We start from the raw sequence: 17748 nt of genomic DNA on the forward strand, positions 1-17748 counted from the left end.
CATGATTATAATACGACCCTGTTTTTTTTTAGGATATTTCCTTTGGAAAAGAACATAGTCTTATATTCAGCACAACAGGGTAATCATCCTCCCCTGCCTCCTCTGCTTTGGGTCATCGTGACCAGACTGTAATTACAGTGTACGAATGGAACCGAAATGGACATTGTACACACAGTGTGCACACGCGCAACACACACACACACACACGCACACACACACAACATTTGTGCACTCTTTGGTGTTGTTGTTGTTCACACCAGCTGTGATGAAACATCTTAACGAGCGGCAGAGGCAGCAGGATGACGGCTTTGATGACATGATGTCACGGCGTGTGAGCTTCTCTGCTTACGCACTGTGTGTGTGTGTGTGTGTGTGTGTGTGTGTGTGTGTGTGTGTGTGTGTGTGTGTGTGTGTGTGTGTGTGTGTGTGTGTGTGTGTGTGACACACAGGAAGTGTGATTGAATGAATGACTGCGTGTGTGTGTGTGTGTGTGTGCGTGTGCGCGCACAGATCAATGCCAGTAGACATTCAGATTTTACCTCAGAGACATCATAGAGAACGTCATGTCTCTCTCTCTCACTCACGCACGCACACACACACACACACACACACACACACACACACACACACACACACACACACACACACACACACACACACACACACACACACACGACCTGTGTTCTCTTTAGTTCACAATGTGCTCTCCCTAACGTGTGTGTCTTGCCTCCCATCCGTAGGTCTATTTCACACAGTATGTATAATAAATAACGGCTCCCTTTGTATCTTCCAGCTCTTTAGAGATGTCCGCTAAGGAACCTTTAAAGGAAGGTGAGTTGTTTTCATTCAGAGATTAAAATAGGATGCATTCTGCATCCCAAAACGCAGTTTATAGTGCAGGCAAAATATTCCACAGTGTGCTTCAGATGGCGTTTTATAGCATCACAGGTGGAGTGAATAAAAATCAACTGGGACTTCACTGTAGCCCTGGGTCAGGATGGAGCTTGTTCGTTTTTATTGATAACGAGCACGTTATCGTTCAGGCTTATCGAGCCGGGTTCTTATAGAGCCCACTATCCAGCATTTTATATTGTTTTGTGGAAAGACGGGAGACGATAACTTCTGAACAGAACCAGTATCTTTTACTAGGCCTTCAAATACTGTACTTTTCTAACAGACGGAAGACAATTCACCTTTTTACTTTTGGAAACTAATATTAAGTGTTTGATGATGGATGAGAGCCTGTCTCTCACTTTTATACTGCAGTTAGTTGCCAAGGTTGTGCCAAGGATCCCCCCCCCCCATCTGAAAATGTTTTGTGCCAGGGTTTTGTTGCCCCCCCCCAGAAGAGAAGATTTGTGTAAAGAAATTCAAAATTATTCGAACTTTCAAGATAAAAAAAAAAACTTCAATCTCAAATGAGGCGCGGACGCGTCCCTGGGTCTGACGGGTTATATGTCGGCAGACTCTGAGGAGAAGTGATTAGCTGAAACTGTGAGTTTGATGAGCCTTCATTTCCTCCTCACAGACAGGCACTCTGCTATAGGCCTAATCACCACCGCCAACCGCACCGCACCGCACCGCGGGATAATCACACTCCCTGCTTCACTTTAACACATTTAGGCCTGACCTCAAAATTTTACAAAAATTATTCTAAATCCTCCAGTTTTCTGAAAAAAATATTTTCACGATTTTTCAAAAATAGCAGACCTACAAGCTCGTAGCGCGCCACTCGGTGGCGCGCTATGAGCTTGTAGATCTGCTATTTTTCAATAGCTAAATTATAACCTAATGTTTAAAACACCAAAAGGGGTTCCCGCCCAAAATTTAGACCTGAGGACGATTCTACTAATACCTTCTGAATCCTGACAGTTTCTGAAAAACCCTACGTATGTCATTCGTTCTCAAACATTTTCATGTCAAGGACCCCCAAAAATATATGTATTTGGCCGCCGACCCCCGTCTGAAAATATGTTGTTCCAGGGATCACCCAGAAGCAAAGATTTGAGTTAAAAATGTTCCCTCTGAAAAAATATATTCAAACATTTTGGCCACATTTTCAAAAATAGCAGACCTACAAGCTCGTAGCGTGGCACTCGGTGCCGCGCTATGAGCTTGTAGATCTGCTATCTTTCAACAGCTAAAGTACAACATAATGCTTAAAACACCAAAAATGGGTTCCCGCCCAAAATGGGTTAAAACTTCACGAGTGAAACTCCAGCGTCATCTGCCGTTGTTCCTTCCCCAGATAACATGCCGTTAAACTTTGAACGAACGATATGTAGACCTTTCGCGGCAGCCACTTTGACATGAAATGGTCGAGCCTAGAGGGTAAAGTAAGTGTTACCGATGATACTACTTACAGGAAACACTGCGAGAGCAGGCAGGCGCGTCGGTTCCACTCTGTTACTTAACCAGATAGCTGTCTAGAAGCGCCAGACGGCGCTCTGATAATGTTAATGGGCTCCTCATAAGGGTGTAATACATTTATTTTATTGCATTGTCGTGACTCAAGTGGACTCGGTGGGTCCCTTTGTCCGAGACAAAGTCAAGTCCAAGTCAAATGGTGTGAGAGACCGAGTAAATGAGAATGATGATGAATCGAGTACTACAACAATAGTAATTAGTAATTACTAATTACCATGCAACCGAGCACCTGTTAATTTAACATTTGAGAGTTACGTTTACAGGGGGAGGATGTTATGTTACCGTGTGTGTGTGTACAGTACACAATGTAATCCCCCACCTCTCTCAGCAGGAATCTCAAAGTGTTTTCACACACAGACATCAGACACAACTCCACAGTCTGACATTCCTTCAAACGATGTCAGCATGTCGCCTTCTGCAAAGTCACAGCACTTTATTCTGCTTGTGTAAAATTGGATTTGAAATGCAAACGCTTCTGGGAGAAAAAAGGGGAAAAAATAAAGAAAAATTGGCTTAACGTTGACCATGAAACTGTCCCGTTTGATGTGTCCCTAACTGTCTGTCTGTCTGTCTGTCTGTCTGTCTGTCTGTCTGTCTTCTCTTCTTTTTTTTCAACTTTGTTTTTATTCAGGGTTTACAGACATATTCAAATAAACAAAAGCTAAAACGACAACAACAGCATAGTACAACAACAACATAGTACAAAGACAAACTTCACGACAACCACTTAGAGACACAGAAATCAGAACAAAATAAAACATAAAACAAAACAAAACAGACAAATCATATAAATAAAATTACAAAATAAAGAAAACTCAAATAGAACCGTTACTTGGGGGCACCTCTTGTCCATTTATATAATGACCATTTTTCCCAAGTTTTTTCATAGAGGTCTACTCTTATTCTTATTTTGAATGTCAACTTTTCCATGTCTTCAATATTGTCTATGATGGTTCGCCATTGTTTATAGTCTGGTATGTCAGTCTTGAGCCAGTTCTTTGTGATTGCTTTCTTTCCAGCGGTTAAAAGGATTTTCTGTCTGTCTTCTCTTAGAGGGATCCATCTTGGTGAGAGGCCCTCAGAGCGTTCACGGAGCAGCACAGAGCCTTGGCGACGCCGTCCGTCCGTCCGTCCGTCTGTCTGTCCGTCACCCCACAGTGCTGTCTGCTCCCACCCCAATACGGCCCCGGAAAACCAACACATCATCACAGGCAGACCAACAGGATCGTAATGTAAACCAACGGGGCCAATGCAACGGGGGTCGCTGCCTGTGACCCCGCGTAATTTGTTTTTATTTTTCATATTTTCATCCACGACTGAATTGAATCAAAGGCTTTAACCTTGGGTTGGATTCAAAATGGAGGCCGTGGTAATAATACAAACGGACAGGTTTGGGTGACCATGACCATGACCATATGGAACCATTTCACAGACCAGCCTGTCCAATCCGCCACTCTCCATACACCCCCCCCCCCCTCCCCCTTAAAACATCCACTTCTCCCATTGGACAATGGTGTTCCCGTGGCGTTGCCTGACGACAATGGACACATGAAGGACGAAACCGAGAGAAGCTATATTTGTATATTTAAATGTGTTTTAACACGAGGCTATACTTTGCTTAACAATCAGTCAGTCAGTCAAAAAAAAAAAAAAAGGTAGACATTTTTTGATTATTTTCTTTCTTTCTATTTTCAGATAGAAATATCTTTTTTTACATGCACTGCTCTTAGCCAATGCAGATTGTTCGGTCAGTTCTTTAGGCCTGCAGTACGTGCTTTCAGCCTGTGTATACTCCAAGTCAAGACGAATATAGTTTTATAAAAAAAGTAAAAACCCTGCCGTACTATTAGTAGAGGATCTGTGAAACCTTGGGACTCTGTTACACAAAGCCTGCCGTATGAAGACGTGTGTTTCCCGTCAAAGACTATATGTGACAAACGGTGTCCATTTGATCACACCCACACGTGAAATGGTCGGTTGGTCATGCAGTTTCCGGGCAACAACATCTCTTAACAACGAACGCAGAAAAGAACAGGTCAATTTTTAATATAACTCCCTTGGAAGAGTAAAGAATGTAGTCGTTTTAGTTTTTAGTTTAAGTGAGCTGTTGCTATGGATACGCGGCTCAGTGCCCTAACGTGATTTCATCCATGTGTTCCTTCTCCAGGACACAGACACTGACCAAGAGAGAGAGAGAGAGAGAGTTCCTTTATGTTTTGTGTTATGAACGCGTTGCATGTTGAAAAGAACAGATTTTCAGCAAGTGACACGGTCGTGCGACAAACAATACATTAGCCTTGGGACTGATATTAGACGTGTGTGTGTGTGTGTGTGTGTGTGTGTGTGTGTGTGTGTGTGTGTGTGTGTGTGTGTGTGTGTGTGTGTGTGTGTGTGTGTGTGTGTGTGTGTGTGTGTGTGTGTGTGTGTGTGTGTGTGTGTGTGTGTGTGTGTGTGTGTGTGTGTGTGTGTGTGTGTGTGTCAGTGCACATGAATTAACAGTATAAAGGACAATTGTATTTGAGGCAACATGGAGAGGAATTGCTAGCAGACCAGCAGAGTGAAATCAGTGTTGAAAATAATGTACTGTATTTGTGGGTCCCTTTTCATTTTTGAAAACATTTTGTTTTTAATTATTATTATTTCAAAAACATTGCCGAAAATTGCCCCCCCCCCCCCCCCCCCAAAAAAGCTAACATTTTCATGAATTAAAAACAAAATTCAATGATTTTCTTTTTCCACCCAAGGTGTCGCAATCTGCTATTTTCTCTAGTTTGGACATTTCCTACATACTGCCTACCGCGACTAGGGAAGTGAAATTACTGCCGCCGAAGCAGACTAAATCAGTAGTTTTCAACCAGTGGTCCAGGGGCTTCCAGGTGGTCTCCAGCTAAATGATGGAGAGTTAATTGGTAACCAAATGGACCCTTATTAGATCTTAATTAATTGAGAGAGAATTATTTCATTTTATCCAAGATTTTGGGTCTGAGAGTGTAAAATGACAGTTTCAATTCATTTTACACTTTCAAGAGTTAAAGTATTGTTAAACTATCTGCATGAATTAATTCTTGCACGAGAATGTAGAAGAATTGTTATGTTGATCGTTTGCCTGCTATCTCTCCTAATGGTACCAACATCAATACAGCATGGAATTGTGGACAAACATCTTATCCAAGGATAACAACATATTCTAAGTTGTGGGTCTGAGAGACTAAATGTCATCAAATTCTGAATAAATAAATAGTGGACCTCAGGGACGGGTTAACCCAGACGAGGGTCCCTGGCCGGTAAATGTTTTGGGGCCCTCATAGCGTGTGTGCGCACATAATTTTTGTTATCAAATTTTGGCCTAAATTTAAAGGAGAATTCCATACTAAAAGGCTTTCTTACCTTTCTTTGTAGTTGTTACGTCCCCACCAAAGAGGTCCAGGTGTTATTTTGTGCAAAAGCTCCTTATTGGCTATTTCCCCTACCATAAACCCTAAATGAATTGCATTGAATTGAATGGGAATTGAATGGGGCTATGGGGTGTTGTGCTAATTCGCTTATTTCCATCGCTCAAAATTGTTATTTTTTTGTATATATCCTCTCTTCATAATGTAAATAATATCCCAAGCGGCACACTTTACTACTTATTTCGATGGAAATAAGCGAATTAGCACAACACCCCATAGCCCCATTCAATTCCCATTCAATGCAATTCATTGAGGGCTTATGGCAGGGGAAATAGCCAATAAGGTTTTTGCACAAAAAAACACCTGGACCCCTTTGGTGGGGACGTAACGACTACAAAGAAAGGTAAGAAAGGTAAGAAAGCCTTCTAGCATGGAATTCTCCTTTAACAAAATCAATGGCCAGTGATGAAGGTCCCCAGAAGCTCTTTTCAGGGCCTCAAACCCAGTACAGAGCGGTCCAATTTCCCCGAAGGGGCCCCTGAGAGCCAAGGGCCCTTGGGGCCACGGCTCCACTGGCCCAATGGCTAATTTGGCCCTGATTGACCTTGATATGAAAGTGGTTGAAATCCACTGTGCTAAATGACCGTTATGCCTGTGTCTGCCTGTGTTTTAAGACATTCCATGGGTGTAATTATTTATTTGGACAGGAGAGGGCGCTAGGTATCTGCAGCTCTTCCTCCACTGGAGGGACTCCACTGTGTTCGCTATACATAGGCTTAGTGTGTTGGTCCATCTGTGTGCGTGCGTGCGCGCGTGCGTGCGTTTAGCTGCCCTGTATAAATGCTAACAACTAGGAGTCAAGAGAGAAGGCTCTTATGTATTAATGTAATTGTTGTATTATTCATACTCTTGACTATGTTGTACTCCTCCTCTCTTGTTACAGTAGGTGATTATTATTATTTTTTATATAATTACTGATCTCTGTTTCTGAAACTCTAATAAACATTCCAGCCAAAGCTACGTGTGTGATCAGTCTGTCTTTGTGCGTGTATTTCCTTTTCGCGCCATACGCATGCAGTAATTACAGTCGATCGATCGGTGCATGTCGCGGGCGTGTGCACGAAACGAGCACGCGCGCAACAAATTCACGGGACCGCGCTCACGTAAATACGCTTGCGTTGTGGCACCGCGACTTCCCCCCCCCCCCCCAGTGCTCCGCACAAAAACGCAGGTCTCATTGAAAATGAACTATAGGCGCGATATATTGCTTCTAGGGCTGTCAAACGATAAAAAAAATTATCAGATTAATCACAGTTTAAAAATGAATTAATCATGATTAATCACCACTCGAACTATGTTCAAAATATATGCCATGTTTTTCTGTATATTGTTGTGGGAATGGAAAGATAAATGACAGAAGTTATATACATTTAACATCCGGTATGCATAGTATGTTTACATTCTTTCAAAAAAAGTGTGACAGGATGGTGTCTCTGTCTATGTAAATGGTGCAGCCTTTTATGGCAATAACCGACATATGTTTGTTATTGCCATCCATATAGTGCAGAGTGGATGGCATTATGGGATGTATGGGGCGGGTCATCCAAGCATGGATTAATTGCATTAACATTTTTAATCTGATTAATTTCACAATTTAACTCCGTTAACTCACTAATTTTGACAGCCCTAATTGCTTCATGTTTGAAAGGCCCTTTATTCACACACAAATAGGATATCTTCTTGGAGGACCATCATGTTGAAAGGAAAGGAAAAGTAGCAGATCTACAAGCTCAAAACCTGTGGCCCTAAACCTTATCCCGTAAAGCAAGAATACAAACTATGGTTGAAATTAAATCATCTGTGCTCACATTTCTGAGTGATTCTGTTTACTTTTGTTTTGCAAGTTAATGTAATGGGTATAATTTTTCTGTAAAATATCATTAGTATATTTTCCTTTTTTATACTTAATATATATATTTTGTGTATTGTAGGGTATTTTTTAGAAAAGTCTCCTGTACAAATTGTACTACTGTGCATTGTGATGTCCATACACTGCGTGAAAAGAGGAGTTAACGGGCAATTATGGGCACTGTATTTTGCCCGTAAACCTCAAGTTTAGCAGCATATACAGTTAATATACGGTAATATACAGGTGTGATGGTACAATTCAGGAGTTTACTGGAGTTTGTTGGAAAGTTTAACAGGAGTTTCCTGTAATATATATCCGTATTCCATGCGTTTTGCGCAGTGATATCAATGTCATTGTGATGTCCATATCAAATAAATAAATAAACAGCAATCTAAAGAACCGTCCCACCGAGCGGTCGGCATGAGGTCGGCGGAAACAAATGAGCGAGCGTGTTTTAGGGCGAGCATTCCGCTTACCGCTGCGTGTTTTAGCCTTAATCGCAGACCATGGAGACGCAATTATGCTGTTGGGCTGAAACCGCCTATCTCTCCATTCTAACTCTATTTGAAAACCCACCTTTTCAGACTCCATCATGGCCCGTAGCACTTACCCTATAGCCCCTTAGATAGAACTTTATGTAGACTTAGATAGCATTTTATACAGACTTATAGCATGTTACGTACTGTAGACAGCACTAGAATTGCATTTTATGTAGTCATAGCACTTTATAGTATGTATAGTATAGTATAGTATAGTATGTGTTTATATGTATAGTTTCATTCAAATTGTAATTGTTGGTCACAGAAAAGTGGCCGATCCACAGGCGCGAAAATGTAGCCTGGCTAATAAGCCAGACTCAAATCACACTGTCGTGTGGTATTTGAGTCTGGAGATGCTGTGTATGGATCTTGTTTCCCGGGGGGCGGGTTCAAACATTTTCTCTTTGACGCAATTGGTCAGAGCTACTGTCAGTCAAAGGTCTCAAGCATTGAACATCACTGTACCAAAGCCCGCCCATATTGCATACCGTGTCCCGATTGGCCACACCAGTTCTCTGGTGTAGGAAATGGGCGTACAATTGAGCCTCTCCAGACCGTAATCCGCCGGCAGGCAATTTCTTTTTTGCCAATGGCTGATTCGGTCTGGCTTATTAGCCAGGCTAGCGAAAATGTGCTGATGAGCTTGTCACTCTGCTACTTTTGATATCGTTTGAACTTTTAAATCCTGAAAAGTAGAACAGTTTTGGACTTACGAGGTTTCCACCCGACAGCGAGAACGTGAGCTGAAAGAAAGCAGACGTTACGCACGCACGCACGCACGCAGTGATAAAATGTAAACTGTGTATATATTTTTCCACTATACATTTCATAATGATAATTGCCACGTACAGAACAACACAAAAACCTTTATTTTTTAGTATTGTGTGTATCAACCCTACAGGACGGTCAGCTGCAAGCACAAATGTAATACCTCAAGATTGTGCTAAAAATGTTACACATGTACAGTACTTCACTAAATGTACTTAGTACCTTCCATCACTGCCATATACATTAAGGAATTGTGATAGAAAACTGTTGACCAGGCCTGAAGCTTCCATGACTACGTAACGTATGTCATGACTCAACTGGAAGTGTGTGTGTGTGTGTGTGTGTGTGTGTGTGTGTGTGTGTGTGTGTGTGTGTGTGTGTGTGTGTGTGTGTGTGTGTGTGTGTGTGTGTGTGTGTGTGTGTGTGTGTGTGTGTGTGTGTGTGTGTGTGTGTGTGTGTGTGTGTGTGATGACCTTTGGGCAACTCACACATTTTCAAGCATTTTACTTGGGTGCATTCATGAAACTAATGTGCGAATGCGCGCACACACAATTTACAATTTAGGCATTTAGCAGACGCTAGCTTTAGCAAGAACAAAAAAGCATGGCAATACATCATATACATAAAAGTAGTTATCATGAATCATATGTAAGCTAAGAACGTAACAGTGGAATATCTATATAATGAAACTATACATATATGTTTACATAAAATGCTATAAGTCTACATAAACTGCTATCTAAGTCTACATAAACTGCTATAAACTGCTAAGTCTACATAAACTGCTATCTAAGGGCGGCTGTGGCTCAGGAGGTAGAGCAGGTCGTCCAATGATCCATGGGTCGGCGGTTCGAATCCCGGCTCCTCCTGTCTACATGTCGAAGTGTCCTTGGGCAAGACACTGAACCCCAAATTGCTCCCGATGTGCTGGTTGTTACCTTGCATGGCTTCCGCTGCAATCGGTGTATGAATGTGTGTGTGAAAGGGTGAATGTAATGCACAATCTATGTAAAGCGCCTTGGATAAAGGTGCTATATAAATGCACCATTTACCATTTTAAGTCTACATAAACTGCTTACCGCTGTGTGTTTTAGGGCGAGCATTCCGCTTACCGCTGTGTGTTTTAGGACGAGCATTCCGCTTACCGCTGTGTGTTTTAGGGCGAGCATTCCGCTTACCGCTGTGTGTTTTAGGACGAGCATTCCGCTTACCGCTGTGTGTTTTAGGACGAGCATTCCGCTTACCGCTGCGTGTTTTAGGGGCGAGCATTCCGCTTACCGCTGTGTGTTTTAGGACGAGCATTCCGCTTACCGCTGTGTGTTTTAGGACGAGCATTCCACTTACCGCTGCGTGTTTTAGGGACGAGCATTCCACTTACCGCTGCGTGTTTTAGGGGCGAGCATTCCGCTTACCGCTGCGTGTTTTAGGGCGAGCATTCCGCTTACCGCTGCGTGTTTTAGGGGCGAGCATTCCGCTTACCGCTGCGTGTTTTAGGGCGAGCATTCCGCTTACCGCTGTGTGTTTTAGGGTGAGCATTCCGCTTACCGCTGTGTGTTTTAGGGCGAGCATTCCGCTTACCGCTGTGTGTTTTAGGGCGAGCATTCCGCTTACCGCTGTGTGTTTTAGGGCGAGCATTCCGCTTACCGCTGTGTGTTTTAGGGTGAGCATTCCGCTTACCGCTGTGTGTTTTAGGGCGAGCATTCCACTTACCGCTGTGTGTTTTAGGGTGAGCATTCCGCTTACCGCTGTGTGTTTTAGGGTGAGCATTCCGCTTACCGCTGTGTGTTTTAGGGCGAGCATTCCACTTACCGCTGTGTGTTTTAGGGCGAGCATTCCGCTTACCGCTGTGTGTTTTAGGGTGAGCATTCCGCTTACCGCTGTGTGTTTTAGGGCGAGCATTCCACTTACCGCTGTGTGTTTTAGGGCGAGCATTCCGCTTACCGCTGTGTGTTTTAGGGCGAGCATTCCGCTTACCGCTGTGTGTTTTAGGGCGAGCATTCCGCTTACCGCTGTGTGTTTTAGGGCGAGCATTCCGCTTACCGCTGTGTGTTTTAGGGCGAGCATTCCGCTTACCGCTGTGTGTTTTAGGGCGAGCATTCCACTTACCGCTGTGTGTTTTAGGGCGAGCATTCCACTTACCGCTGTGTGTTTTAGGGCGAGCATTCCGCTTACCGCTGTGTGTTTTAGGGCGAGCATTCCACTTACCGCTGCGTGTTTTAGGGCGAGCATTCCGCTTACCGCTGTGTGTTTTAGGGGCGAGCATTCCGCTTACCGCTGTGTGTTTTAGGACGAGCATTCCGCTTACCGCTGTGTGTTTTAGGGCGAGCATTCCACTTACCGCTGCGTGTTTTAGGGCGAGCATTCCGCTTACCGCTGCGTGTTTTAGGGCGAGCATTCCGCTTACCGCTGTGTGTTTTAGGGCGAGCATTCCGCTTACCGCTGCGACAGCAACGATATAAGATGGACGGACGGATTAATGTGGCCTAATGATCCACAATGCTCATGGTTTAATATTAATTTTAGGACAGCTAGGAGAAACTCTTAGCGGTTCTGAAATCACTGCGTACAAACTAGCGGTGTAACGAATCAACGATATCACAAACAGTGATACGATACGTATCGCGACACATGGTTGACGATATATACGATACATCATGGATGATAATGGTTCATTCTGGCAATGTGATTCAAGGATTTAAAACATGAAATCTGTGTGAAACGTGTGGACTGGATAGAGCAGGTTTCTTAAAGAGAAACATTTATTATTATGGATATAAAGTAGTAGTTACACAGTGATTCTCTGGCAAAAACATAGACATTCTATTCGAATGGACAAACCTGCACCTTGAAAAAGAGAGAGAGAGAAAGAGGGAGAGCCTTGGCTCAAAACGTCGTTAATAAAAGTATAACTTTTGGAGCAGATGAGTGTGCGGGTTCTTTTCTCTTTTTCAAACCTGCACCTTTTTTTCAGTTTTGTTTATTCAAGATTTCAGGGTATACAGTAACTTCGATAATATAACAATATATGTGACACACCCATACGGGACATACCAAAGAAATAACATGTACTGTACATATAAATGTCATAACCACCATATGCAAAATATTGTGGTAGCATAAAAGAAAAATAAATTGTATAGTCCTATACTAACAGGGAAGTGACACTGACCTGAATCAAGTTTTGAAACAAAAACAAGACAATCATACGACAAGACAAGCAAACCTGCACCTTGACATGATACGATATGTTGAGTTTCCACTTAGATATACTTCTTGAAATTAAAATTGATTTTTCGATGCAGTTACTATATCGTTAGACCGCCCCTAGTACAAACGCAGCCTCCTGTGGCATATTGGTTTTCTAAAAACGGTTACCAAATATGGCAACCGGAAAGTCGTAGCTTGATTTCTGGCAACGTTTCACTTCAGGAAGAATTTCTACAAGATGTACCCAACTGTACTGACTTGATTTTGACCTGAGATCAGATTCTAAAAATGTCTTCTACATCCTGACAGTTGTTTCTATGTCAGTCGTTCTTCGATTTTTTTAAAATAGCAGTGCTATTTTTCAATAGCTAAAGCATAACATAATGCTAACACCAAAAGGGGTTCCCGCCCAAAATGGGTTAAGGCAGTGGTTTTCAACCAGTGGTCCTTGAGGGCATTCCAGGTGGTCCCCAGCTAAATGATGAGTTGCTAAACAAATGGACCCATATAGATCTTTTACTCTTGAGAGCGTAAAACTAAATGGAACCGTAAGGGTCCATTTGGTTTAATTTTACGCTTAATTTACGTTTCATTTCACACTCTTAAGAGGTAAATTATTGTCTGCATTAGGTTACTTATAAGAAGTCTACACAATTAGAACATGTAGAAGAATTGTCATTTTGCCTGTTCTCACTCCTAATGGTACCAACATCAATACAGCATGGAGTTGTGGACAAAATCTCATCCAATGATAACAAAACATTCTTTAGATTTGGGTCTGAGAGGCAAAATCTTGTAGCCTATTTATTTTATTTATTTAACCAGTAAAAACACATTGAGACTCTCTGAGTCTCTTTGACAAGTGGGAACTGGCCATGAGGCAGAAATAAAATTAGGAAAAGAGAAGGGAACCCGCACTCATATGCTCCAAAAGATACATTTATTGACGACGTCTCGAGCCAAGGCTCTTCATCTGGTCAAACACAAACAAGAGCCTTGGCTCGAAACGTCGTCAATAAATGTATCTTTTGGAGCATATGAGTGTGCGGGTTCCCTTCTCTTTTCATATGTCACTTTTTTAACCCAGCACCTCCACAATAAAATTACACTTCAATATTACATCATATATGTCACGTTATAGAACAGCAAATAAACCATCCACGATACACCTCAAAGTACCCATGAAAGAAATACAACAAATCACCAAAGTGCTAATATTTTAGTAGCAAGGCAAAATACACAATGTACAAAATATAAACCGAAATAATAAATATATAGGCATGAACATAGGCTAGTACAGTACATATCCATAATAACATGAACATAGGCTACTGCAGTACATATCCATAATAACATGAACATAGGCTAGTACAGTACATATCCATGAACATAGACTAGTACAGTACATATCCAAACATGTGCAGGTGTTGGACTGTACATCTAAGATGATCCTTTTGAAACTTCTCAAAGGAACTTTCAAAGCCAATTTTAGTCTGGACTGTAGAGGACGATGTTCCACGACCAGGGCCCAAAGAAGGCCAGACATCTTATCAAATGGTTGCCCGATGTGGCTCAAATGCCACCAATAAATAATGGGCCTTGACATGTATGTAAATGGTTGAAAACCACTGATTTCAGGTAATGTATGTGTTGTAAAATCTTGCATAATGATGCACACAGGAGGAAAATGAAAAGGACTGTTTCCACTGGCTCAGTGCTATTGGTGCATGATGATGTGATGCATCATGTGCAAACTGATGCATCCCAGATGTGTATTTTTACAGTGGGACTCACTCAGCCAATCATAGTCTGGTATTTGGAACGATCAATTTGAGGGAAAAAAACTAAAAAATGTTATTAATCGCAGACCATGGAGACGCAATTATGCTGTTGGGCTGAAACCGCCTATCTCCATTCTAACTCTATTTGAAAACCCACCTTTTCAGACTCCATCATGGCCCATAGCACTTGCCACTTACCCTAGCCCCTTAGATAGAACTTTATGTAGACTTAGATAGCATTTTATACAGACTTATAGCATGTTACGTACTGTAGACAGCACTAGAATTGCATTGTATGTAGTCATAGCACTTTATAGTATAGTATAGTATAGTATAGTATAGTATAGTATAGTATAGTATTGTAGCGGCCGGCTATGGCTTCAGCCAATAGGAGTACACTGGTGTCAGAAGTGGGATTGATCCTTAACTCTTATCCAGTGTAACGATCCCAGGAACCGGAGGCAGAGACGTAGTACACAGGATAAGACTCTGTTTATTTGTTAAGGATCAGACAATACAACAACACCATTTGTGTTCCTCGTAGCTCAGTGCTGCTCACACACACAACAACATTCCACACACAGAGCCCCCGTCACTCACTCCCCAGTCCCGGAAGTCCCACCTCCAAGTCACTCCTATTGGCTGAAGCCATAGCCGGCCGCTACAGTATATGTATAGTTTATATGCATAGTTTCATTATATACATGTAGATATTCCACTGTTACGTTCTTAGCTTATGCATGTTTCATGATAACTACTTTTTTATGTATGTGATGTATTGCCATGCTTTCTGTTCTCGCTTATTGTAAATCGCTCTGGATTAAGAGCGTCTGCTAAATGCCTCAATTGTAATTGTTTGTAAATTAACATCCCACAAGGTCACAGAAAAGTGGCCGATCCACAAGGGCGAAAATGTGCATAGATGAGCTTGTCACTCTGCTACTTTTGATGTCGTTTGAACTTTTAAATCCTGAAAAGTAGAACAGTTTTGGACTTACGAGGTTTCCACCCGACAGCGAGGACGTGAGCTGAAAGAAAGCAGACGGTAAGAGCAGCACTTTGCAAGGTACCATCTTGGTCTGTGCGTATCGGATGAAATGACTAAGGGGTCAGTCGAAAGTTTCGAGGGGGCACACTGAGTGTTGTTATTTTCATTTTGTACGTTGTTAAAATGAGGATTTTTCTTTCAAAACACACGTAAAGTCTATCAAAGAAAATCAGACCTAAAATTGGCTTCCTCTACCGTAATAGATCATGTTTTTCTAAAGAAACTAGGAAGAGGATAAATCAAGCAACAATCATGCAAATATTTGATTATGGCATTATCACAGTGCACTTCGCTTTATCACAGGAGCAAGTTACAGAACCCATCACTGCACGCTATACACATCAGTGTGTGCGCACGCACACACACAGTGATAAAATGTAAACTGTCTATATATTTTGTATTGTATTGTTCCACTACATTTCATAATGATAATTGCCACGTATACAGAACAACACAAAAACCTTTATTTTTGAATATTGTGTGTATCAACCCTATACAGGACGGTCAGCTGCAAGCACAAATTTAATACCTCAAGATTGTGCTAAAAATGTTACACATGTACAGTACTTCACTTTAATGTACTTAGTACCTTCCATCACTGCCATATACATGAAGGAATTGTGATAGAAAACTGTTGACCAGGCCTGAAGCTTCCATGACTACGTAACGTATGTCATGACTCAACTGGAAGTGTGTGTGTGTGTGTGTGTGTGTGTGTGTGTGTGTGTGTGTGTGTGTGTGTGTGTGTGTGTGTGTGTGTGTGTGTGTGTGTGTGTGTGTGTGTGTGTGTGTGTGATGACCTTTGGGCAACTCACACATTTTCAAGCATTTTACTTGGGTGCATTCATGAAACTAGCGAATGCGCGCACACACACACAATTTACAATTTAAGCATTTAGCAGATGCTCTTAATCCAGAGCGACTTACATTAAGCGAATGCGCACACACACACGACTTTACATTAAGCAAGAACAAAAAAGCATGGCAATACATCATATACATAAAAGTAGTTATCATGAATCATACGTAAGCTAAGAACGTAACAGTGGAATATCTATATAATGAAACTATGCATATATGTTTACATAAAATGCTATAAGTCTACATAAACTGCTATCTAAGTCTACATAAACTGCTATAAATTGCTAAGTCTACATAAACTGCTATCTAAGTCTACATAAACTGCTAAGTCTACATAAACTGCTAAGTCTACATAAACTGTTATCTAAGTCTACATAAAATGCTATCTAAGTTACACATAAATTGAGCATTTGCATATGCCTGTAGGTGTAGGAGGTCAAGGCTAGGGCAAGTACTATGGCAAGTGCTATGGGCTAAGATGAAGTCTGAAGAGGTGCGTTTTCACTTCAGACTGCGGCGGAAGACACACACACACACACACACACACACACACACACACACACACACACACACACACACACTACATCTCTGATCCAAATATTGTACTTTTATCCATTACATTTATTTGAAGACTTTAGTTACTATATTTGCTTTGTAGATTTTGATTATTAATAAAACATTATTAACCACTTCAGCCCTATACATTTCAGCCATTTGAAAATATTTCTTTCATTTGAAAACCTGTGAAATAATAGACACAATAGGCCTAAGTACTTTCTACTTTTGGTACTTTAAGTACATTTGTATAGCAATACTTTTGTTTTTTTTACTCAAGTACATTTTTAATTTTGGACATTAACTTGTAACAGAGTATTTCTACTCTGCAGTATTGATACTTTTACTAAAGTAAAACATGCGAGTACTCTTTCCACCACTGGCCCGCGCACACACACACACACACACACACACACACACACACACACACACACACACACACACACACACACACACACACACACACACACACACACACTAATAGTGTTTCATAATGCTAAAAATAGCATATGAAACAAGGACATCCAGCTTCAACTTGTCTTGACAGATATTCCATAGATGTGGAGCATACACTCTGAAAAGTTTTTGGTACCTTCAACAAAAGCTTATCTTGAGATCTGGTACCATATCTTGATGTATTGGGTTCTAGCAGCTTTGTCAAATAAAGGGGTAGTTTGCCAAGTAGTGCTTTGTAAGTGAACAGGGTAGCATGTTGTTTCCTTCTAAGAGCCAGTGAAGTAGCCTGGCTAATAAGCCAGACTCAAATCACACTGTCGTGGGCAATTATTTTTTTGCCAACGGCTGATTCGGTCTGGCTTATTAGCCAGGCTACCAGTGAAGACCATTCTATATGTGTATAGCGTGCAGCGATGGGTTCTGTAACTTGCTCCTGTGATAAAGCTTAGTGCACTGTGATAGATTGCATCCAGGGGTTTTAGAATGCTGTCAGTATACATGCATATACAAAATATCTCCATAATCAAATATTGGCATGATTGTTGCTTGATTTATCCTCTTTCTATTTTCTTTAGAAAAACATGATCTATTACGGTAGAGGAAGCCAATTTTAGGTTTGGTTTTCTTTGATAGACTTTACGTGCGTTTGAAAGAAAAATCCTCATTTTAACATGAAATTAAATTAAATGAAAATAATAACACTCAGTGTGCCCCCTCGAAACTTTCGACTGACCCCTTAGTCATTTCATCCCCCCCCCCCCCCCCCCCCCCCGAAACACACACACACCAGTCAGCGGTCAGAAAT

At 41.6% G+C, this 17748-nt stretch overlaps 1 protein-coding gene across 6 annotated transcripts in view; it reads left to right on the forward strand.

The window, feature by feature from the left end:
* arap1 (ArfGAP with RhoGAP domain, ankyrin repeat and PH domain 1) overlaps nucleotides 1-6839 on the forward strand; it is a 135013-nt gene extending 128174 nt beyond the window's left edge. For all 6 annotated transcript variants that reach the window (XM_079515137.1, XM_079515140.1, XM_079515136.1 and 3 more), the window contains 2 exons: nucleotides 794-831; nucleotides 3481-6839. In XM_079515137.1, coding sequence (XP_079371263.1) covers nucleotides 794-814 — 21 coding nt within the window. In that variant the 3' untranslated portion in view covers nucleotides 815-831; nucleotides 3481-6839. The remainder of the gene's footprint in view (nucleotides 1-793; nucleotides 832-3480) is intronic.
* Nucleotides 6840-17748: the final 10909 nt, after the last annotated feature.

Source organism: Electrona antarctica (assembly GCF_951216825.1).
Source record: "Electrona antarctica genome assembly, chromosome: 11".
Taxonomy (NCBI): domain Eukaryota; kingdom Metazoa; phylum Chordata; class Actinopteri; order Myctophiformes; family Myctophidae; genus Electrona; species Electrona antarctica.